Source organism: Pelodiscus sinensis, chromosome 8 (genome assembly GCF_049634645.1).
Source record: "Pelodiscus sinensis isolate JC-2024 chromosome 8, ASM4963464v1, whole genome shotgun sequence".
Taxonomy (NCBI): Eukaryota; Metazoa; Chordata; order Testudines; family Trionychidae; genus Pelodiscus; species Pelodiscus sinensis.
The window spans coordinates 26668186-26692881 of record NC_134718.1 but is presented as its reverse complement, the minus strand read 5'-3'; the positions used below and the strand labels follow the sequence as shown (position 1 = coordinate 26692881).

General features: G+C 42.6%; 1 protein-coding gene across 5 annotated transcripts in view; it reads left to right on the top strand.

Annotated features, from left to right (window-relative positions):
* Positions 1–24696, top strand: part of CTNNA3 (catenin alpha 3) — a 1020369-nt gene that overhangs the window by 960991 nt on the left and 34682 nt on the right. For all 5 annotated transcript variants that reach the window (XM_075934910.1, XM_075934908.1, XM_075934909.1 and 2 more), the window contains one exon: positions 22636–22741. In XM_075934910.1, the coding sequence (XP_075791025.1) occupies positions 22636–22741 (106 nt within the window). The remainder of the gene's footprint in view (positions 1–22635; positions 22742–24696) is intronic.

Below are 24696 nucleotides of genomic sequence, written 5' to 3'. Positions count from 1 at the left end.
CATGGTGGTGTCCACACTATGGGAGGCTAACAGGAGCAATGGCTCCCCTCGTTGCCTTCCCTTACTCCTCACAAAAGGAGGCATACTGGATGCTAGCAGGAACAGTCCTCAGCATTTGATTAATAGGACTATACTAGACCTGCTAAATTGAACATTAGAAGATCAGTGTCCGGAGTGCCGATGTTCAAGGAAGTATAGGTGTGCCCATAGAGGCTAGCATTCTATGAATATAGGAAACTTATTTACCTTTTTGTAACTGGAGTTCTATGAGATGTGCAATCCATATGTATGTTCCATGAACCTTCCTTCTTTTCACCTGCTTAAATCATGACTAGATTCATGGTAGGAAGCAACTGGAGAGGCAATTAGTCTACTTCTCTCATTGTAATTTCAGAGCACAAGGAGGGCATGGTGGGGAGGAGGTGCAGACATGGATCAACAGACACTGTTTAAAAGAATCCTTCAGTCACAGGTGCCTGAAGCATGTGCATATCTCTGGCCGAGTACAGATATAAATGTCTGATCTCAAAGAACTCCTGTGAGAAAATTAATTTCCCCTGCTGGAGATACAAAGTTATAATAAAAAAAAGCTACTGGAGAAGAGAAGCTGGGTCTCCCACCTCACAGGTGAGAGCTCAAACCATCACAATAGAATGCTTGTCCTTGCTCTGTGGTAAAATAATTTTATTACACAGGTTATGCATAAACTCCAGATTGCTTAATTGCAAACATTGAAATGATACATTTCTAAGGTCTTTGAAACATGAAAGCGTTACAAGGCCAGTGCATTTCCCTGTGTGAAATACACCCACAAATGTATAGTGCTTTCGAAGCATTTGGATAATTCTTTTAATCAGACTTATTTGGAAGATAAATTACTCAGCCGTAACTTAGCAATATGACTAGGCATCCATATTAATAAACAGCTGTCACAATGGGATAACAGATGTCCTAGGTACATTCTAACACAAAATGTAAATTTTTATTATAAGTTCATATTTTTCTGCTCCAAAAAGTATTAATTACATTACATATCCTATAATTTGTGTTTTGGATTTTGCTATATTACAATTGCTAAATTCATTTTCATCTAGGAGGAAAATAACTGATACATTCCAATAGTATTCCACTGACTGAAATTGAACCTCTTTCTGAAAGGTTAATTTTGTTTATGTCCATTTTCCATCTACAGCTTATCACTTGGTTTGCTGTACAGGAGCAGTTCTCAAACATTTTCATAGCACTTCATTACATAGAAAAATTATATTAGGAGAATTGAGAATGCAAAATGAAAATATAGACACTTTAATGTAATAGTGGTAGCTATTCGGTCACCACCTCATCCATTTTGTAACTGTGATGTTTATTTCTTCCTCTCAGATATTGGACTTTACATTTATTAACTATTTTATTTTCTTGTTTCTTTGCATTTTGATGCTGTCTCCCTCGTGTTTTTCTTCCTTTATCTGTTTTGGTTTCACTTTGATCACATTGCATTGACGTCAAAGAAACAACCAAAAAATGAACAACATTTTTCTTCTTGATTGTGTGTGTTTTACATTGTTTTGTTATTTTTGTTTTTATTGTCTTGCTGTCAGTTAAACTCATCAGGAATAATAAAACATTGGATAATAGTTCTGGAATAAGCTACAAGTAGCGTCAGTGGATCCTCAACTGATGAGACAGAATCAAATTTAATGTCAAAACACTCTGAGAACTACCAGTTATTGGTGCGATATTATCTACAGAACACTGTAAGGATGCTCTGAGCTGTCATATTTTCTACAACCCATCAGCCAAGATATAGCCCTCCCACTGCCTTGTCACATAACTATTTTTCAGTTAACTCACTTTTATTTCAAACCATTTTTATTTACAAACATTTTAACACAGATTAGTAGACCTGAGAGGTAAGACTTTGGCACAACTGAATTGCTTAAAAAAAAGAGAGAGATTTCATGTATTTATTCAGAGTTACAAGGAGCTAGCTAGGGTTCCTAGCATTTGTATAAATGATTTACAGTATAAAAAGGCTGATGTCCATATATGAGGTTTCTTTACAGAAGATACTCTGTGATTAATTTCTTTCTTTAAATCAAAGGGTTTTTAGCTCAAGGACACTTCCTCCTCATAGACTCATAGACTTTAAGATCAGAAGGAACCATTATGATCATCTAGTCTGACCCACTGCACAGTGCAGGCCACAGAATCTCACCCACCCCTCTTAGAATAATCCCCTCACCTATATCTTAGATATTGAAGCCTTCAAATACTTTGAAGGCCCCAAGATGCAGAGAATCCTCCAGCTGTGATCTGTGCCCCATGCTACAGAGGAAGGCGAAAAACCTCCTGCCCACCTCCTACCCCCTACCCCACTGGTCAAAGCTATAGCAATAAGGTAAGGTGAGAAGGAATTTCTTGTATGCCCAAGGAACTAAACTACCTTGAACTTCATGAGTTAGCTCCTTAGCCTATGATGATTAAAGCTTGCATGCTAATGACTCAATCTGGAGTGTATGCTTTGGTTGAGGTATACATACTCATATAAGAAGTATAATAATGGAAGTAGTCATGGGCAATAGACAACTCCTGGCTTAGGGAAGCTAGCCCCCAACTCTGCCCCTTCTGCCTGAGGTCCTATGCTTCTGTGCCCACAGGAGCTCAGCCCTGTCCCCATTATGGCTGCTGGCCCTACCTTCCTGCCTGCCTATGGCCACTGGCCCCTGCCACAGGCTAGTGCCCCAGGCTCCCCCCTCCCTCTCCTGAGTGCCAGGCAGCATAAGTCCAATCGCCATACCTGCAGCACCAGACCACCAGTGGAAACAGGGTGTCCTGGTCCGTACCACCTCCTGCAGCTCCCATTAGCCGGGAATGGCAATCTGCAGCCAACAGAAGCTGTGATCATTCATACCTGCTGAGGTGCATGTAAACAAAGCATCTAACGGTCAGCTGGCAGCTTGCCATACCAAGTCTCAACCCAGAGTCTGAAAACCCCTGCTCTAGAATCCTTCAATTAGTGGCTTCAGCTGCAGGTGGTGTGTGCAGGAGTGCCCCTCACCAGCCTTCAACTGACCATCCCTCTGGCCACAGATGCATTGGACATAGGTTGGGGAGCACACATGGGTGACCTCTGGACACAGGGTTTATGGTCTCATAACTGTCTCTGCACTTCAATGTCAGAAAGCTCAGGGCAGTTTGCCTGGCATGCCATGTGTTCCTGATGCAGATGCAAGACAAGTGTGCGTTGGCACTCATGGACACCACCGCAGCAATGTTCTATATAAACCAGCGGTGTGGTGTTTGATCCTCTTTCCTAGCCTAGGAAGCTCTTCAATTGTGGGACTTTTGCATAGCCCACCACATACTGCTACAAGCCTCATTTCTGCTAGAAATGCAAAACTGTTTAACATATCACCTCAGCTGCACTTTCAGCACTCAAAGTGGTACCTCAGGGCAGATGTGTCCCTCTCCATTTTCCTAAGAACATAAAAATGGCTATACTGAATCAGACTTATGGTCCATTTAGCCCAGTATCCTGTCTGCTGATGCTGGCCAATAGCAGATGCCCCAGAGGGAGGGAACACAATAGGTAATCCATACATGATCCTTCCTCCATCATCCATTTCCAGACAAACAGAGGCTAGGGACACCATTCCTACCCATGCTAGTTAACAGCCATTGATGGACCTAACCTACATGAATCTAGCTCCTTTTTTAACCCTGTTAAAGTCCTGGTCTTTACCCATCCTCTGGCAAGGAGTTCCATGGGTTGACTGTATGCTGTGTGAAGAAAAACTTACTTTTGTTTGTTTTAAACCTGCTACCTATTAATTTAATTTGGTGACCTCTAGTTCTGGTGTTATGGGAGCAAGTAAATAATTTTTTCTTATTCACTTTTTCCACACCAGTCATGGTTTTATAGACCTCTGTCATATCCCCCCCTTATTCTCCTCTTTTCTAAACTGAAAAGTCCCAGTATTTTTAATCTCTCTTCATATGGGGCCCATTCCATACCCCTAATAATTTTTGTTGCCCTTCTCTGACCCCTTTCCAATGCCAATATATATATATATATATATATATATATAAAATGAGGCAACCACATCTGTACACAGTATTGAAGATGTGGGCATACCATGGATACATGTAGAGGCAATAAGTTGTTCTCTGTCTTATTCTCTATCTTGTTTTTAATGATTCCTAACATTCTGTTTGCTTTTTTGACCTACCTTTTGTCATGGTCATTCTACAAAATGTGTTGCTCATGATAATTCCAAACCCTCCCACCTCCCCTTGGTCAGAATGTTCTCGGAATAAGGAACTGAGCAGAGCAGAGTTAGCAGGAGAGTATATACAGTGCCATGGAGGCTCCATAGTAGGGGACCCCATGGCCAATCCAACAGGTACCACTAGGGAATGTCTTCTGATGGCCGTGCATGCGACATGCGCGCACACGTATTGTAATAGACATCTGCAACACATCTCAAAGAACTGTTATGAAAGGAAGATAACAGTTTTTTCTTCCTTTTTTCTGCATTTTAACGCTGATCTAGCTAGACAGCCATTTTTTGCAAGACAATCTTTATGTAAAATCAATCTCTGGCAAAGGGATTGTCTCTGTCTGAAATATACCCGTGCTTTAATTATATGAACAATGCCACATTTAAAAGCAGACTGAAATCATTAGTCTGATTCTTCTTGCAATTGTTATAATCATCTGATTAGCAAGATTCTGTTCAGTCCAATACCAAATAAATCAAAATTATGATCTCAGAAACGCTGAGTTTGCTGTCTGGCCTATAAATATACAATTACAGTTACTTGGGTATATGACTTCTCAGCACTATTTTCATCCCCTGACTGTTTCAAATGCCTCATACCATGTCTTTAGTTCATGGTTGCCATTTTCCTCTGTAAGTAGATTTAATCCAGTAGAACAGTGTTTCCCAATTTTATTTGGCCACAGAACCCTTTTAAACGCAAAATAATTTTGCAGAACCCCTAATAACAGTCTTGTGAATGGAGCTGAAAAAGTAGACCACAAATAAGTAGGGATAATAATAAACAACTGCTAAACAAGGTCATGAGATCAACATTTAGTTTAATTGCACATATTTAAAAACAAAAATTACATTAAATTTGTACAAAAAAATAAAGCTCAGAAACTAATATGCATTATATTGGCAGTTTTCAATCCAAATGGTGTTTTTTCTTCTTTTCTTGTCAAATTCTTTTTATATTTGTTTAATACTGGGAAGTTGGATTTTCATATCTAGCACGGCAGTCAGTCAATTTCTGTATTTTATTTTTGTTGCGGTGTAATTCGAGAACCTAGTTTCGCACAAGTATGTGCTGGTGAAAGGTAAGAACTGACGAATTGCATGGCTTGATAAAGCTGAATATTCTTGAGCTAAGCCACCCCAAAATATAATCAGAGAACCTTCTTTAAACTTTTGTATTAATTGACCATCTGAAGCGATTTCAATTAGGTTTTCATAATCTTGCATAGAAAAACCAGCTGGCTTTTCTGTTATACTTAATGGATATTGAATCCAGTTATTGTTGTCATTTATGGTTGGAAAATACTTCATCATGTCTGTGTATAAATTGCAAAGATGATCTGCAATGTCCTGGCCAGAAGGGAGGGTACAGGAGAGAGCTTGGGGAAGGGTGTCAGAGCAAGCTGGGAATCCAGGGTCCTGGTAGGGGGAGGGGAGCGAGTGAGGGGGTTTTGGGCATGGGGGCAATGCTTACCTGGCTTGGCACCCTGCTGCAGCAGGGAAAGCCTTTAGGCAGCACATTGTCATTCCCCCAGTAGGGGGGCGGGAGAGGGAGCTCAGTCCCCTCCCCCCCGCATGCAGTGGGGATCCCAGCACAGCTGCAGCACCAGGTCAGGCTTCCCACTGGCATGATATAGAGGGGAAGGTGAAGAAACCCCAACCTTCCCTGCCAGACCAGAGTCCGCCGCTTCCCCAGCAGGGTGGAGACAGGTGTGGAGGAGAGAGCAGCAGCGCAAGGGGGGCAGCGAGCCCGAGCATGCCCAGGGGGGGCAGAGCCCAGGCATGCCCTGAGAGGGGGGACAGAGCCCCAGCCAAGTTCCACATGGCCCCTGCTGGGGTGCAGGCAGAAGTTTAAAAACTCCAAGGTCTTGGAGTGGCTACTTGGTGCCTCGGATCAGGTCACCCATCCCACTCCAGGCAGCAGCGGTTGCTGTAACAAGCTGTTGCCTGCACACGAGGAGGAGGAGGCTGCACAGCATGGGACAGGGGCTGTACTGAGGGGTGCAGAGGGGGCCGGGCCATGAGTGGGGGTGGGGCAGCTGCAGTGGGTAGTGGAACTGCCAGAGCCACGTGCCACCAGAAGCCCACCCACGCCGGCAAAGCTCCAATAATAGCTGCCTATGGGCTATCAGGGGCGGGGATGGGAGTGAGTAGAATTTTCTCACGGAATCCTTAGTTTCACTTTTTGGAACCCCGGAGTTCTGCAGAACACTATATGGTAAACATTGGGGAAACTGATCTCAGACTCAGATTTGTGCATGTTTCCTTTTGGATTATGACACTGACACTTTTTTGTTTTCCTCCTGCCTGAGAATTAGAGGATATGAAATCCCTTAGAGGCCATTTCTTTGTCTAATATCTTCTTTATCATTGACATCTTTCTCTTGTTCCCTTCGCTTTCGGAAGTGGATTTGCCACATTAGTAAATCTAGTTAAGCTAATTTCATTTCTTGTTTTACAATAGATTTTTGGGGTTGAAATATAATTAAATTATTTTCCCCATAGTGCTTTATCTTCAAACTGGCCTCATCAAGACTGAATACTACTTTTTATTTATTTACAATATGACTAAGGAGCTGCACCCCCTGTTCACTACACTCACCATCCCCACCACCACCCAGGCAGCTGAGGCTGCACCAGCCCTGGCTCTCCCAACCCCCAGCCACCAGAGAGAGCAGTGAGGAGGCTGCAGCAGCACTGGCTCTCCAGGATGCTGGACATTGGAGGGTCAGGCCAGGTGCCTCAGTGTGGCAGCTCAAGCTCTCCATGTTGCCCCTGGGGAGGGCTATGCTGGGAATGGGTTGGGCTTGGCTCTTGTGAACTCAAATGACATGATGACAATTATTCTGTCATCCCGCAGGAATATATATATGGAGAGAGAGAGATTACAAAGTTTGAGTCCAGAAGGGACCATCAGATCATCCATTCTGACCTGCTGCATATCACAGGCCACCCGTACAGCACCTGTACACTAAGCCCAACAATCAAAATTAGACAAAAGTATTACAGCTCCAATGGCTAGAATTCCATCTGCCAAAGGCAAATAACAGGAGAGTCCGAGATGCAACAGTGGTTAAGGTTCCCAGAGTAACAGGGAAATGATTGAGAAATGTTCAGATAATCCTGACAACTGACTCACACCCACACACTGAGAAGAAAGGTGAACCCTCCCCCCCCCCCCCAAACTCAATGCCAGTAAAACCTGGGGAGGCAGAATTCTGGTGATCAGCATGTGAGCAAGAACTAACCGTTTAAGCATCAGGGAGAGAATGCTCGATGCCACCTCAGAACTCCGGCCCTCATCAGCCAGTTTCCCATTGGTAAATGTTCTTGTTAAACTTCCTATAATGAATAAGGACTTGGTAAATATGTTATACATTGATGTAAAATGTACTAAGGGGTTTCTAACTGAAGCATTACACAGAAAGTGTATTAACAATAACATTAATTAATGAGGCACAACTGCTAGAGAAGGAGCCATTGAAAGTGTTAGTGCTGTAATTTAATTCTAAACCGCTATTTATATGTAGCTGTAGTGTGTTGTTGAAATAAGCTTTATGTTTACAGCCCCTAGTGCGATTGGCCTGGATTGTCACGTGTATCTTCAGCAGGAAAAAAAAACCTATACAGTCTATAGGATTACATGACAACTGGTATGTGCTAATGTAATTAAAGACTGTTTCATAACACAGCCTATGGTAAGATGGCACATTCAACCTTCTCTTTGGCGTTTACGAATTTTGTGTGCTTAGCCGTGCAAATGTAAGGCTCTCTTAATGTAAGTTTCTGCAGTTAACTCCCTAGAATATTTTTTAAAACATCAAAAAAGAGGGGTAAAAAAACAGAAAGGACCTTCATCCATCAGAGCTTCAGCTGTACCTATTCTATAACTATTTGGCTAGACATCACTGAACATAAACATCCTAGACTGATACCATCAATCTAGGTACATGTTTGTTGTTCAGCATACTTAAACTAGTAACATATGGGGCCAGGTAACACCCTATGCTAAATTCTCTTCGTGGCACAAAAGGTGCTCACATACGTTTTAAAATGTATTTCCTTCACCTGGCTCCTGCCCTTCCTGGCAGAAGGTTGAAGACTGTAAGTAAGAATGGTCATGTTCAGCACATGTTGGGAGGCTCCCACATACTAGCAATAGTGAGAATATTTCTGAGCTCACCAGATATCTGTTCTCTATGGAGTGATGGGCTAGGCAGAAGCAATGGAGCACTACGCAGGAAAGGTGCCAGTCTCTGGAGGCAATAGACTATAGGGAGGGCCAGTCCCCAGAGTGAGGGGCCAGCTGTCACAGTGAGAATAGCCTTGTTTCTATGCCGAAACTTGGTTGACAGTCACTTCCTCTTCTCTCCTATCTTCTGTTCCTGCCCTCAGGAGGCAGATTGAGTGGTCAATGTCTTCCTCTGTCTACCCATGTAGAGGCGCGATGTAATGCAAACTGTACTTTTTCAAAAAAGAGCATCTAGACTGTCTGAATGCTCTTTTTCGAAAAAGCGGCTTGCTTTTTTGAAAGTACTGATTGTAGTCTAGATGCATTTTTTTGAAAGAGGCTTTTTCGAAAGTATCATTAGAAAAAGCCTCTTTCAAAAAAGGCGTGTAGTCTAGACATGGCCTGTTTGTCTGGAAATCATAGAATCATAGAATAATAGGACTGGAAGGGACCTCAAGAGGTCATCAAGTCCAGCCCCCCACCCTCAAGGCAGGACCAAGCTCCGTCTACACCATCCCTGACAGATGTCTATCTAACCTGTTCTTAAATATCTCCAGAGAGGGAGATTCCACCACCTCCCTTGGCAATTTATTCCAATATTTGACCACCCTGACAGATAGGAATTTTTTTCTAATGTCCAATCTAAACCTCCCCTGCTGCACTTTAAGCCCATTACTCCTTGTCCTGTCCTCAGTAACCAAGAGGAACAAATTTTCTCCTTCCTCCTTGTGACACCCTTTTAGATATTTGAAAACCGCTATCATGTCCCCCCTTAATCTTCTTTTTTCCAAACTAAACAAGCCCAGTTCATGAAGCCTGGCTTCATAGGTCATGTTCTCTAAACCTTTAATCATTCTTGTCGCTCTTCTCTGTACCCTTTCCAATTTCTCCACATCTTTCTTGAAATGTGGCGCCCAGAACTGGACACAGTACTCCAGCTGAGGCCTAACTAGTGCAGAGTAGAGCGGCAGAATGACTTCACGAGTTTTGCTTACAACACACCTGTTGATACAACCTAGGATCATATTTGCTTTTTTTGCAACAGCATCACACTGTTGACTCATATTCAACTTGTGGTCCACTATGACCCCTAGATCCCTTTCTGCCATGCTCCTTCCTAGACAGTCGCTTCCCATCTTGTATGTATGGAACTGATTTGTCCTTCCTAAGTAGAGCACTTTGCATTTCTCTTTATTAAACCTCACCCTGTTTACCTCTGACCATTTCTCTAACTTGCTAAGGTCATTTTGAATTATGTCCCTATCCTCCAAAGAAGTTGCAACCCCACCCAGTTTGTATCATCTGCAAACTTAATAAGCGTACTCTCTATCCCAATGTCTACATCATTGATGAAGATATTGAACAGTACGAGTCCCAAAACAGACCCTTGCGGAACTCCACTTGTTATCCCTTTCCAGGAGGATTTAGCACCGTTAACAACAACTCTCAGGGGGTATGTCTACACTACCCTCCTAGTTCGAACTAGCGGGGTAATGTATGCATACCGCACTTGCTAATGAAGCCCGGGATTTGAATTTCCCGGGCTTCATTAGCATAAGCGGGGAGCCGCCATTTTTAAATCCCCGCTGCTTCGAACCCCGTGTAGCGCGGCTACACGGGGCTCGAACTAGGTAGTTCGGACTAGGGTGCCTATTCCGAACTACCGGTACACCTCGTTTCACGAGGAGTACCGGTAGTTCGGAATAGGACCCTAGTCCGAACTACCTAGTTCGAGCCCCGTGTAGCCGCGCTACACGGGGTTCGAAGCAGCGGGGATTTAAAAATGGCGGCTCCCCGCTTATGCTAATGAAGCCCGGGAAATTCAAATCCCGGGCTTCATTAGCAAGTGCGGTATGCATACATTACCCCGCTAGTTCGAACTAGCGGGGTAGTGTAGACATACCCAGACTACGGTTATCCAGCCAATTATGCACCCACCTTATCATGGCCCTATCTAAATTATATTTGCCTAGTTTATCAATAAGAATATCATGCGAGACCATATCAAATGTCTTACTAAAGTCTAGGTATATGACATTCACCGCTTCTCCCTTATCCACAAGGCTCGTTATCCTATCAAAGAAAGCTATCAGATTAGTTTAGCATGACTTGTTCTTCACAAACCCATGCTGGCTATCCCCTATCACTTTATTACCTTCCAAGTGTTTGCATATGATTTCCTTGCAAATGAATTACAAGAGAGGGATCACACAATGATTACCTGTTGTGTTCCCTCCCTCTTGGGCATCTGGCATTGGCCACTGTCGGCAGACAGGATACTGGGCAAGGTGGACCTTTGGTCTGACCCAATACGGCCATTCTTATGTTCATGCTAGCACTGAAGTAATACAGTGATAAACAATAATGCCTATGATAGTTTCAATAGAGCTAGCCCAACTAATAATGTGGCAGCATGGGCTAACAAATGAAATACATTTCTACTGTGGAGCCCAGCTACAACTCCATGTATTAATACACGTTGAAGCACATGTTGTTTTCACTATTTTTCACATTTATTTTACTATTGTTTTCACTGTTAGGTGGGTTAAAGGTAGAATGGGTATTCCTACCCATTCTAGGTCATGACTTGACTTGCAGCATAGACAAACCCCAGGCTTAAATTTGGGGCTGATTTATATGTGCAAAACATTCCATGTGCATACATATTGGGGCTTTCCATTTGCAAACATATTCCTCTTGTGCCGCCTTTCCTTTTGTGTGATTATAATCAGTGTTTTCTAGCTACTGATTTAAGAATGTGTAGCTCTCTGGCTTCAGCTGTGGTTACTTTATCCTCCTCACATGCCTCACTGCAGAAGGTTTTCTCTTACTGTGCTGTTTTCATTACTTTTTTGCCGGTCTTCTTGAACCAGTTGAAAGAAGTTGTTGTATTTTCCCAGAGGTGGTGGAGGGTAAGAAATCTCTCAGCTTCTTTACTGGTCTACTGATTTGCATGAATTACACCCCAGTGACTTCAGTTCCTGTAGGAAAGTCCAATAACTTCTGCATTGTTTAAAACCTACAACATTGATACATTGATTTTTGAACGTTCCATGATTCCATAGCTCAGGTCACAAGTTAACACTTCCTACATGTTCATAGCTGTATGCTTTCCTTCCACTGCTCACCCTCTTCCGAAGAAAGAAATTACCACCCTCCCCTCCCTGAGCAGGTAAAAATGCAAGATTTGAGAGGGGAAAGTGTCACGCTTTTTTGTCATAAAAATAAATCAGAAGTGTCCAAGTTCTCCATACATGTGTTTTGGACCCAGATGGGGGTGGGAAGGGAAAGGGACAGAGCTAAATGACACTGTTCCTCATAGAGCAAGATTAACTAAATAATATTTTGTATTTATTTTGTATCTACAGTGAAAGCAGAAGTAGTCTGAGGGTTCATCTATAGAGCAGGGCATAACTCGAAATAAACTACACAAATTGAGTCCGCCAATTGCGTAGCTTATTTTGAAATAGGGAGTGTCTACACAGCACTTATTTTGAAATAGAGCACTCTTCCTCTGACTCCCTTACTCCTCATACAATGAGGGATACAAGAGTCGGAGTAAGAAGTCCCTCAGTGTGACAGTATTTCAACATTATTTTGAAATAACTGCCTGCTGTGTAGACACAGACAGAGGGTATGTCTACACTACTCCACTAGTTCGAACTAGTGGGGGTAATGTAGTCATCTGCAGTTGCAAATGAAGCCCGGGATTTGAATTTCCTGGGCTTCATTTGCATGAAGCCAGCCAGCGCCATTTTTAAATGCCGGCTAGTTCGAACCCTGTGCCGCGCGGCTACACACGGCACGGAGTAGCTAGTTCGGATTAGGCTTCACGAGGAGTATAGCTAGTTCGGATTAGAAGCCTAATCCGAACTAGCTACTCCGCACCGCGTGTAGCCGCGCGGCACGGAGTTCGAAAAGCAGCGGTGGGCTGCCGCGCCTCTGAGGCTTTGCCAGACCAAAGCCTCAGAGGCGCGAGACCCCTCCGCCTCCCCGGCTTTGCTCCAGGTGTCCCTGGTCTGCTGGAGACGGTCCCCAGCAGACCAGGGGCACCCGGAGCAGCTTTTCTCGCCCCAGAGGTCGAGGTGGCGGGACCGCTGCGCTCTGGGTGGTCCCGCTGCCTGAGAGCTCCAGGGCGAGAAAGCCCCGTTCGTAAGTGCGGATCCGACATAAGTCGAATCCGCGTAACTCGGGGACTGCCTGTAATGCAAAGTCAGCACTCTGATTTCCATTATTTTGGTAATTTATTTAAACTACAATGCAATGGATGGAAAGTTGGAGTGGGGAGCATGGGTGAAAATCCCCATGCTTGACCCTTCATGTCTATGTAGCTATGTTTGACCCTTCATGTCTAGACACTAGTCAGCAAATCTGTGCAGCCATATCCTCAGTGTTACATCACAGGCCACTGATGAGTAAATGAGGACCAGGGAGCTGGACTCACACATTATATTGGCTACTGACTATCTCCAGAAAGGTCAGTAGCAAAAAATTCATGGTGCATATTTTGATAGGATATTATCTCATTTAAAAAAATTAATCCAGTTCTAATCACTAAAGTACCAGAAGCATACATAGGGCTGTACTGTCCTTTACACTACTCTTGCAATGTAAAGAGCCTGAAAACTTTTATGTTTCTCTTATATTCCTGAGGCAAAATGTAGGACAATGTAGCACTTTAAAGACTAACAAGATGGTTTATTAGATGATGAGCTTTCGTGGGCCAGACCCTTTTGATCTGAGGAAGTGGGTCTGGCCCACGAAAGCTCATCATCTAATAAACCATCTTGTTAGTCTTTAAAGTGCTACATTGTCCTGCATTTTGCTTCAGCTACCCCAGACTAACACGGCTACATTTCTATCACTATTTATATTCCTGAGAAAATTCACAAACGTAATGGGAATAAAGCAGGAGGATGCTTCACTAAGAAGGTGGATGTTACATTCCTGAGGGGACACAGCCTTCCCTATGCCTCGCTCCTCAGAAATACCCCAAAGCCCTGCACCGCCATGCCACGTGTTGTAATAGCAGGAGGCACAGTCTCTCTCTCTCTCTCTGTCACACACACACACACACACCGAAACGCACCCTCTTCCCCAATGATTTACATCTCTAGCCAATAGGGAGGGGCACGTGACCATTCTTGCAGCTTCCCTTTGCTTGAATTCTGTGCACACAAAGTGAAGCAGAATTTCCCCAGAAATAAGCGGTTCTACAGTTCTGCAAAAGGGATTTCCACTCTCACAGCTAAATGCAAGTTGGAACAGATTAATTAGCATAAGTAGTTAGTGTGTGTTAAGGGATCATCCAAGGCAGAGTGGTCCATTATCAGGATAAAAAAAGGGGGGTTAATGTGTAACCGATTGTTGTAATAAGCCAGTATTCTGTTCAGTCCGTGATGTTTAGTGTCTACCAGAATAATGACTATAAGCCCTCAGGCTTGTCTTTTGAAAGTGTTGTGTAGGTTTCCTTTGAGTATGAGGATGGAAAGGTCAGCTAAAGAGTGATCACTCTGTGAAAAACATTCACCCATTGGTGACAGCGTGTTTTTGCGCTTTATCATTTTCTTGCCTGAAGCTAAACATACTTCTTGCATTTTTTCCCCAAACCTTCTCTTATCTGCACAAATTCCACAAATCTTACATGATAGTTCGGTCGAGGCTTCCTAAATGGCTATTGGAGACTGAGCTTGATTAAAAACATCTCTTTTTCCCCAGATGGCTTCACTGTTATAACAAAATGTAATTTGTTGTGCCTTTACCAAGATTGCTTGAAGAAGCCAAAGTGTGTTAGTATGGAAAAAGTTTCTCCTTGCATATATGAGCTGCTATGTTAATTGGTATAGATAAAATAGCTGGAAAATGCATTGCTAAATTTCAGCTGGTTGAAATATTAGCATGCTGTGCTGCAATGTGAATGAGCCTGATTCAGGTCTTCTCTCGGTCTGATTCCAAACCAAGTTTTTTTCATCCCAGGTGATTCTGAATCAGAGGCTAGACTTAAAAGTAGATCTCCTGCATCCAAGTCCAATGCCTTCATCCCTGGGCTATGGAGTATGAGCTGTGCTCATCCACCTCCTTCTGGTGATTGAAAACAAATTTTGCAATCTCAAAAGAAGATGCAGAATGGAATTGTCATCTTTAATCAGCTCTATTACTAACACAGACTAGAATAGTTGTCATGAAAATGATGTTCTGTGTGCCACTTTGTATGGCTCCTTTTTATGAATAATATTTTCATTGAGTTTTGCACTTTTACACAAATATGCCAACCTTTAGACGGCATTCCCAAAACTGGAAGTAATAACAAAGGAAATCCAAATCCATGTCTATCAGAGTGAATTATGCTACTTTGGAAAAAACACCATATTAGTTTTGAAACTTGTATCTGTGTCAACAGTGACTCATAAAATCTATAGGTCCCATGAAAATGTTGCTGGGGACAGAGATCTATTTTTGTCTACACCCACATCTTCCCACATATACTAGACATATTCTGAGTAGTCCCACTAAACTCAGTGTATAAGTCTCTGCAGGCTTAAGACTTAAGAGAATAATTTCTTTACATATTTCCTCTTTCAACAAACAGTGAGCATATAAGAACATAAGAACGGCCGTACTGGATCAGACCAAAGGTCCATCTAGCCCAGTATCCTGTCTACTGACAGTGCCCAGCACCAGGTGCCCCAGAGAGGGTGGACCGAAGATAATGATCAAGTGATTTGTCTCCTGCCCTCCCTCTCCAGTCTCTGCCAAACAGAGGCCAAGGACACCATTTTATCCCCTGGTTAATAGCCTTTTCTGGACCTAACCTCCATGAAATTATCTAGCTTCTCTTTAAACTCTATTATAGTCCTAGCCTTCACAGCCTCCTCTGGCAAGGAGTTCCAGAGGTTGACTACACGCTGTGTGAAGAAGAATTTCCTTTTATTAGTTTTAAACCTGCTCCCCATTAATTTCATTTGGTGTCCTCTAGTTCTTCTATTTAGGGAACTAATAAATAATTTTTCTTTATCGGCCCTCTCCACACCACTCATGATTGTATATACCTCTATCATATCCCCCCTCAGTCTCCTCTTTTCTAAACTGAAAAGTCCCAGTCACTTTAACCTCTCCTCATATGGGACCCATTCCAAACCCCTAATCATTTTAGTTGCCCTTTTCTGAACCCTTTCCAAGGCCCAAATATCTTTTTTGAGGTGAGGAGACCACATCTGTACACAGTATTCAAGATGTGGGCGTACCATAGTTTTATACAGGGGCAGTAAGATATTCTGGGTCTTATCCCTTTCCTAATAATTCCTAGCATCCTATTTGCCTTTTTGACCGCCGCTGCATACTATGTGGAAGTTTTCAGAGAACTGTCCAGGATAACTCCAAGATCTCTTTCCTGATTTGTTGTAGCCAAATTAGCCCCCATCATACTGTACGTATAGTTGGGGTTATTTTTCCCAATGTGCATTACTTTACACTTATCCACATTAAATTTCATTTGCCATTTTGTTGCCCAATCACTCAGTTTGGTGAGATCTTCTTGGAGTCCCTCTTGGTATCATCTGCAAACTTTACTACCTCACTGCTTACCCCTTTCTCCAGATCATTTATGAATAAGTTGAAAAGGATCGGTCCCAGGACTGACCCTTGGGGTACACCACTAGTTACCCCTCTCCAATCTGAAAATTTACCATTTATTCCTACCCTTTGTTTCCTGTCTTTTAACCGTTCTCAATCCAAGAAAGGACCTTCCCTCTTATCCCATGGCCATGTAATTTACACAAGAGCCTATATTGTACATTGTAAGAACATATATTGTGTATATTGTTAAAATGAAAATGAAACATTATCCCTTCCATGTCAAAAACAGAACAAATCATTCACTGTGTGTTGTTGGCTACAAAGTTGTGGTGTTGCCCTAAAGTACAACTTTCCCTTCTCGTGTTGGCCCTCTAAACCCTGCCCCTGCTCTGCAGTATGGAATGGACCCATGATGTAGGGGAGCCTGTAGACTATGAACAATGAAATCACTAAGAGGAGCCAATAATAGTAAACACCATAATAAAGTTGGTAAGGAGGCAATATTGGCCTCATTTTGAAGATAATGGAAGATAGAGAAATAATGCAGAGGAACTTAGATTAAAAATGGGAACTGAAAATAGCTTTGATTACTGCTAATATGTATATTGAGGCAAACTTGCATTCTTTTCTGTGGGACAGACCTGTATGTCACCTTTACCAAGGCTGTTTGTCTTCAACATGTTCCAATGTCATATAAAAAGAATTCATAACTTCACATATTACATTAACTCATTCATTCTACAATTATATAAATAACCAGCATGGTATTAGCATTCAAATAGTACCTCGTGAGGCATATTTTATACAAATATCTGCAGTAATATGAAGTGTCACTACAGGGATGCCTAGGTTCATCTATATGTCTTTAAGGCTACGTCTAGACTGCATCCTTCTGTTTACAGAAGGATGCAAATAAAGCACATCAAAATTGCTAATGAAGCAGGGATTTAAATATCCCACGCTTCATTAGAATAAACATGGCCACCACTTTTTCCTAAACGGAATTTTTTCGAAAAAACCAGCTGTCTAGACACGGGTCTGTCGAAAATAAACCTAGTTTTTTGAGGAATACAGGATCTGTCAAAAAAGGGTTTATTTTCGACAAATCTGCATCTAGACTGCCGTTTTTTCAAAAAAACTCTGTTTTGAAAAAATGGCGGCCATGTTTATGCTAATGAAGCCCGGGATATTTAAATCCCTGCTTCATTAGCAATTTTGATGTGCTTGATTTGCATCCCTCTGTCGACAGAAGGATGCAGTCTAGATGTAGCCTAACATACAGTTATTTAAAAAGGAGATGATGCATACTGCCCCTCCCCCAGTTAATAATTATTTACACTGGACCTGATAGTAAATAAAAGTGTTTTTATTAAGTATAAACAGTAGGATTTAAGTGGTTGCAAATGAAAAGACATATGAAAGTAAGTTATTAAGTTAAAATGAAAAGAAAATGCATAGCTAGAGTTAATTCACCAAAAAAAACTTATTGCAAGCATATTCTTACCTTAAAGAGCTGTTCTTCTTCTAGGCATAAATTTGAGGCCAGAGATGATCATTTATTCTGACCTAAGTCTGTCCTCTTTGCAGTGTCATGGTAGCAGAGGACAAATTGCCAATAACTTCCCCTTTCGTCTTCCAAGGGCGGGAATCTTTTGTTCTATACTTCCCCTTCCATGGAAGACTACCAGGATAAAAAAAAAATGGAATCTCAGTACCAGGTGCATGACCACATGTCTTACTCATCCAATCACCTTTGGACTTATAGTACAAGAAAGTCTGTTTACAAGTCATTAAGTTGATCACCCATTCATGAAGACTTCTGTGGGAAGGAAGAAGGGGGGAGGTGCACCAGTAATGGTTCTCATTAGCACATTGAAATTATAAACAGTCTCATTCTTTATATTTTAACTGTTCATACAAGAATGATACATGCACCAAAATAGGATATACCGATCCAGCAGATGGTAACATTAAAATTGATAGATTATAAGAGGTACTTTGTTCAAAGCAGCCCAAGTTGTGTGTGTGTGTGTGTGTGTGTGTGTGTGTGTGTGTGTGTGTAGTCATAAGCCAATTTTCATAAAGCATGGGGGGGGCATCACATTACCACTTATGGTGGTGTTTCTTATGTCACTCAGATGGGGTATGTCTACACTACCCCGCAAGTTCGAACACGCGGCACGGGCTAGATAGTTCGAACTACGTAGCCATTCCACGAGGAGTACAGATAGTTCGGAATGGCTACGTAGTTCGAACTATCTAGCCCGTGCTGCGTGTAGCCGCGCGGCACGGGGTTCGCACTAGCCGGCTTTTAAAAATGGCGGCGCCAGCTTTATGCTAATGAAGCCCGGGAAATTCAAATCCCGGGCTTCATTAGCAAGTTCGGCATGCATACATTACCCCGCTAGTTCGAACTAGCGGGATAGTGTAGACATACCCATGAGTGTTTATTTCACACTCCTGAGTAATGTAAGTTGTACTGACATATATGGTAGCGTAGACATGGCCTAAGAAATAGTCATTGACTTTCCCTCTTGGCCCACTGTTAGTTACTTTCAGTTTTATCTTTCATCTTCTATTGGTTTGTAGGAGAGACATCATATTTTCCTATGTTTGTACAGACCCCAGTATCTGGCCCTGATTGGGGCATCTATATTTTGCTCTAATATAACTAAAAATAAGGATATGCATCTGACGAAGTGCGTCTTTGCTCACGAAAACTCATGCTCCATTAAATCTGTTAGTCTATAAAGGTGCCACAGGACTCCTTGTTACTTTTGCAGATTCAGACTAACACGGCTACCCCTCTGATACTTAAAAATAAAGAGGTGACCATTAAAACTTGGGCCACTTTAATGGCCACTTTGTGAAAAAAATGAAACAAAGTTAAAAATCAGGAAAGACAAATAAAAGTTAAGGTGATGGAAGCTTAAATTATTGGGACTTTTACATGAGGTAATACATTAGTTTTTTTTCTGTTTTTTTTTTCTTTGAATTACAACATTTTTCATTTATAACTTAAAATCAATTCACTATAGTTTCTCCCAAATAACAAAATTGCTTTCTATACAGCAGTACAAATAGAAATAATTCAAAATCTATGTAATTGTAGTTTTCTTCAGATATGGTCTTGATAATGTGGAATAATCAGGCACTGTAGTTGGTAAAATATGATTTTTGTTCAAGGATCAATAAGTAGTTCTTTGCCAAATAATACATTTAATTAATTACACAAGTAAGAGATTAATCATTATGTGTCATAATGGATTATCATTATTTAGGTATTTTTACTGTATATGATTTTTGCATTAGTATGTTAGAGGATATATTTTAAAACTACTGCAATGGTTTGGCTTATTTGTACACTAAGAACTGCTACCTCTAAGCAAAATGATATATCATTCCCATTAGATATACTTTGAAATATGATTATTAAGGTAACCTTTGGCCCGTGTTGCAGACCTTACAAATTAATACATTGCAATTAAGAAGTCTACCTAGCATTGTACATATTTAAGTTCTTTATAGATGCATGATAACAATGAAACGAAATGGCTTCCTATGAAGCAAAGTCTATTTTGAAAAGGTGCATTTAACTTAGGCACACTGTATATTGTGTTTTGATATGTGTGCGAAGAATAATGAAATAGTAAACAAAGTTTATTCTAAATCAAAGAAAGAAACATGCCTATAGCTTATTACGAAATAGCAGGTCTACACTTGAAATGCCCATTGACATAGCATTGGGCTATTTCAGAATAGAGTGCCCACAATCACTGGAGCCTGAAGAACTTGAGGCAGGGGTTCAGAACAGCAATCATTTCCTGTAGCTGCTGCCTGAGGCTCATGCTTAAAGGGCCATCCCTGTACAGCTGTTTCTCAGGCTCTTCATCTTTGCCTACTTCCTCAAGGGACAGCAAACTCTTCTCACTGCCTGCTCTGGATGCCCTTGTGGACACCACAGCATTCCAGCCATGGAGCCAAACCTGCTGCAGAGCAGTCACCAGCTCTTCGACCTCATTCTGCACATTTTGGTGCAGTTACTGTGGGCTGCCCTCATTGCTCTTCAGGAACAGGAGCTGCAGCTACCTATGTGGCAGCTCCTCTCCTCTCTCCACATGCTGGTCATGCAGCAAAGCCCCTTCTGCCCTCCTGATGGGACAGCAGTGCTGACTGGTGGGACCAGATAATCATGGAGCAATGGGATGAGCATCAGTGGCTCCAGAACTTCCGCATGCGGAAGGACATCTTCTGGGAGCTGTGTAAGGGGTTCGCCCCTGCTCTCAGGTGACAGGAAACCCATATGTGACCCGCCATCCCCCACCATAATCAGGTTGCCATCGCCCTCTGGAAGCTCGCCATGCTGGACAGCTACCTTTCCATCAGGAACCAGTTTGGCATGGGGAGATCAACCATTGGGGACATGCTCATGCAGGTATGGCACTTTCATGCTATTGTCCCAGGAGGGTGGTGAACTGCTGGAATGGGGATCCCTAGGGAAGGGAGGTTGGTAGAAACTCCCTCCCTGGAAGGTTTATGAATCCTGACTTCACAAAGCCCTGCTGGGAGATGGGTTAAGTTGGGGTTGGCCCTGATGTATGGGAAGGGAAGCTCCTGAGGGCACTGGCAATCCTGTGTATCCTTCTACAGGTAGTGAGGGCCATCAACACCAGCCTGCTGCGCTGGTTCATCATCCTAGGCGACGTGCACTCCATTGTCGCAGGATTTGCCACTATGGGCTTCCCCACCTCCTGCGGGAGGGCCATTGACAGCACCCACATCCCCATCCAGGCCCCCAACCATCTTGCATCAGATTATATCAACCAGAAGGGGTACTCTTCCATGGTATGGCAGGCCCTCGTGGACCACCAAGACTGCTTCACCAACATCAACGTTGGGTGGTTGGGTAAGGTGCATGATGCCTGCATCTTCCAGTGCACATGTGGCCCTTCTGGCCATGGATGTCGGCATTCCTTTGCCCAGAATGGAGATCCTGGAGGTTTACCTCCTCTCTCCAGACTTCAGTGAGATCCAGGATTTCCTTATCAAACCAAGATGGGGCCCTCCTCTTCCGCCCCGGGGCAGGGGCATTGGAGCTGACTGCCAGCTTGCTTGCAACCATGGGGTGGAGGCTTTTCCTAATATCCAATCTAGACCTCCCCCACTGTAACTTGAGACCATTGCTCCTCATTCAGTCATCATTATAACTGAGAATAGTCTCTCTCCATCCTCTTTGAAACCCATTTTCGGGTAGTTGACGGCTTCTATGAAAACCCCCCTCAGTCTTCCGTAGACTAAATAAGGCCAAAACCCTCAGTTTCTCCTCATAAGTCATGTGCTCCAGACTCCTCATATTTTTGTTGCCCTCTGCTCAACTTTCTCCAGTGTGTCCACATTTTTTCTGTAATGGGCGGGGAGGGGGGACAGAATTGGACACAATATTCCAGATGTAGTGTCATTAGTTCCTAACAAGGGGGAATAATCACTTCCCTAGATCTGCTGGTAATGCTCCTACTAATGCTTCTTGGCTTCAAGGGCACACTGTTGACTCTGCATTCGTCCTTGTTGAACCTCCAATTTGTCCAGGTCACTCTGGACCCTATCCCTCTATCTATTTCTCCCCATAGCTTAATGTCATCTGTGAACTTGCTGAGGCTGCAATCCATCCCACTATTCAGGTCATTAATAAATAATGTGTACAACTGCCATTTTGTTTTGTATTTGTTCTGTACATCATATCTCGGGGTTCTGGTGTGCATAGGCACAACTATAATAAGAGCAGCAAAAAATGCAGTTTGTTTCAAAATTGCTAGCATACATCTTAAAGATCTCAAATTTGAAATTGTTCTTCAAATCATCTATGAGTCTACCTGTCAATCTGTAGATAATTTTTGAAGTACCAAAAGCACTTGATAGCTGACATTTGAGCTGTTTTTGGTGAGTTTTTCAATGGAGCATATTTCTCATGATATTGTTTCTGTCCCCTTATTGAATAATCATTATTAGTGGAATTAAGTTTTCAGAGCACATTTACAGTTTAAAAAATTTCCTAAAATTCAGTGCTTCTACAATCCTTCCACTAAACTCACTAGAATACTCATGGAAAGTGAATGCACAAGTGATTTGAATACAGGAAAGGCAAATTCAATTTTTAACTGAGAAAACTGTCACCAATTTTTTGATGTATTTACTCATCTCCTATTCTGAGGTTTGGATAAACCCATGCACCTTTTGTATGCTTATTTGAAAGTAATTTTATCTTTTTGGGCTTGCAATCTCATATAATCAAGGTTTTAGTTTGGATGTTTTTGTTTATGTGATTTTTCTGGTGCTTCGTGTTTTGACTGATCAAGAAGTAGTAATATTGTGTGTATGGCACTATTCTAATGCTGAAGCCATGATATGCAGGACTTTGGGATACAAAGTAAATCATATTGATTGAACCTCTAATAAGATTTTATTTTAATTCTGAATGAGTTGTTTTATTTAAAAAAAATTTCCGTCCTTATTTTTCATGGATACTACATTTCTCTACTTTTTTCATTTAAGGGGAAAAGGCCCATTGAAAAATACATCTCATGTGATTTATGCAGCAAAAATGATTTCAGAGTCTGGATCCAGGATGGATGTGCTAGTACGACAGATTGCCAACCAGGTATGTCATGTTAGGTTTAGTGTCATGGTATGTTGTTTAAATCTGCCCTAAATTCAATCCATCCAAAGTATCTTCAGCAAACTAAAAGATTGCTTTACAAAAGTATTCATGACATGCTGGCTCTCCTTTTGTAGTCTCTCTCCCTCACTCTCTGGCATGGACCACATCTTCCATGGATTTTTGGTTCCACATGTTATAGATCCTGCCTTAATCCATTCCTGAATGTGTATGTTGGTTCTGTAAACCTAAGTGAAACCTGTTATTAAATTAAACAGAACGAAATGCTTTGGCTGCATAATAAAGCATATAAGGTTATGTCTACAAGATGAAGTTTTGTTGACAATACTTAAGTCAACATCCAAAAGCTGACCAAACAAATATTGCCAGAGGGGTTCACACTTGCTCCCTCTGTCCACAGATCATGTCCACACCGGGGGCACCATTGACAAAAGTGTATGCAATGCACAGTGGGTATGTAGCTCACAGTGCAGTGTTGTGGGAACGCAGAGTAGATCCCTTCATGTCTTGGCTTCCCTCTCAGTTCTCCCACAGCCTCCTCAGCTGTTGGGAGTGGCATCTTGAGCAGCTGTGTCAAAGTAGCCAAGCAGTCTGTCTCCTTCCCCCTGCAGCAGCAGTCTAGCTACCCGTTCCTACGGCAGGGCAGAACAGGAGCACTCTGGAGATTTGCTCTTTGTTCCCCAAACAGAGCAGCACATTCCGCAGTCAGATATGCCCTGAAACTTTGAAAGGGGAGGGTGTGACACTGAGAGTAATTGTAGACCAGAAAGATCCAATTCTATAGTTTTTCACCCATCTTTCTATAGATCCTGTCTTGTCCCATTGTCCCAGGACACTGTGTGACCAGGAGTCATCAGTTTGTGGCAGATGTGACATGGATCTTCTATTCTTCATGGGGCTTTGTCTCTCTTTCTTGGGTGGGTTCTTTCGCAGGGCTCACCTGCATTGTTCTTTCGCCATCAAGGTGGTGCTGGCAGCTGGTAACCCAGAGAGGCTGGCTTTGGGGACTGATCCCATTGTGCGCACGCACACACACACACACACACACACACATGCTTATCCACATCTTTAAATAAGATTACACAGAGAGAGAGAGAGCTAACAAGAGTTAAGGCGCAGAGGGGTATCTGTGTTAGTCTATATCTTTAAAAAACTTAAAAAAAACAAGTGATCCTTTAGCACCATGGCCCTGGTCTACACCAGGTGGAGAAAGGGCACACCCTTTTTTCAAAATTACAAGCAGAAAGAGTGTCCGCGCTACCAAGCCTGCTAGTTTTAAATAACATGCTGATTTGTTATTTTGAAACAATAGCTCCTACTTGTCACTTATTTTGAAATTGTTATTTTGAACTAGCTTGAGTGTGGATGCTCACCTGCTGCTATTTCAAAATAATTGGCTTCCAAAGGCTTCTCACAGCTGCACTTATGGCCGCTCTGGCCACACACCTGACAACTCCTATACTCTCCTTCTCCTGAAGAGTTTAAAGCTACAGGCAGAAGGGAAAGGGCTTGTGGCATCAGGAGAGCCCTGCTAGCCACGTGCCACACAGCAACCTGCATTGGAGCCATGAGTGAACCCAGAGCTCCCTCTGTGCCACCCTCGGCTACTTGCATGCCTGCAGCACCCTCTGATGCCCCTGGTCAGGGGCAAAAGAGGGCACTGGCCTGTACTGGTGCAGAGATCCTAGATCTCACAGAGGACTGGTGAGAGGAGACCAACAAGAGATGGAATGCCAACATCTGTGGCTGGTGGAGAAAGGGCACACCAGGACCTTGGATCAGGTCCAGATGAAAATTAAAGAAGTCCGGCAGGCGTACACAAAGTCCAGGGAGTGAAATTCCTGCTCTGAGGTGACACCACACACCTGCTGCTTCTATGAGCAGCTGGATCTATGTCAGTGCTGTGGCATTCTCAAGGGCACATGGCGTGAGTTTGG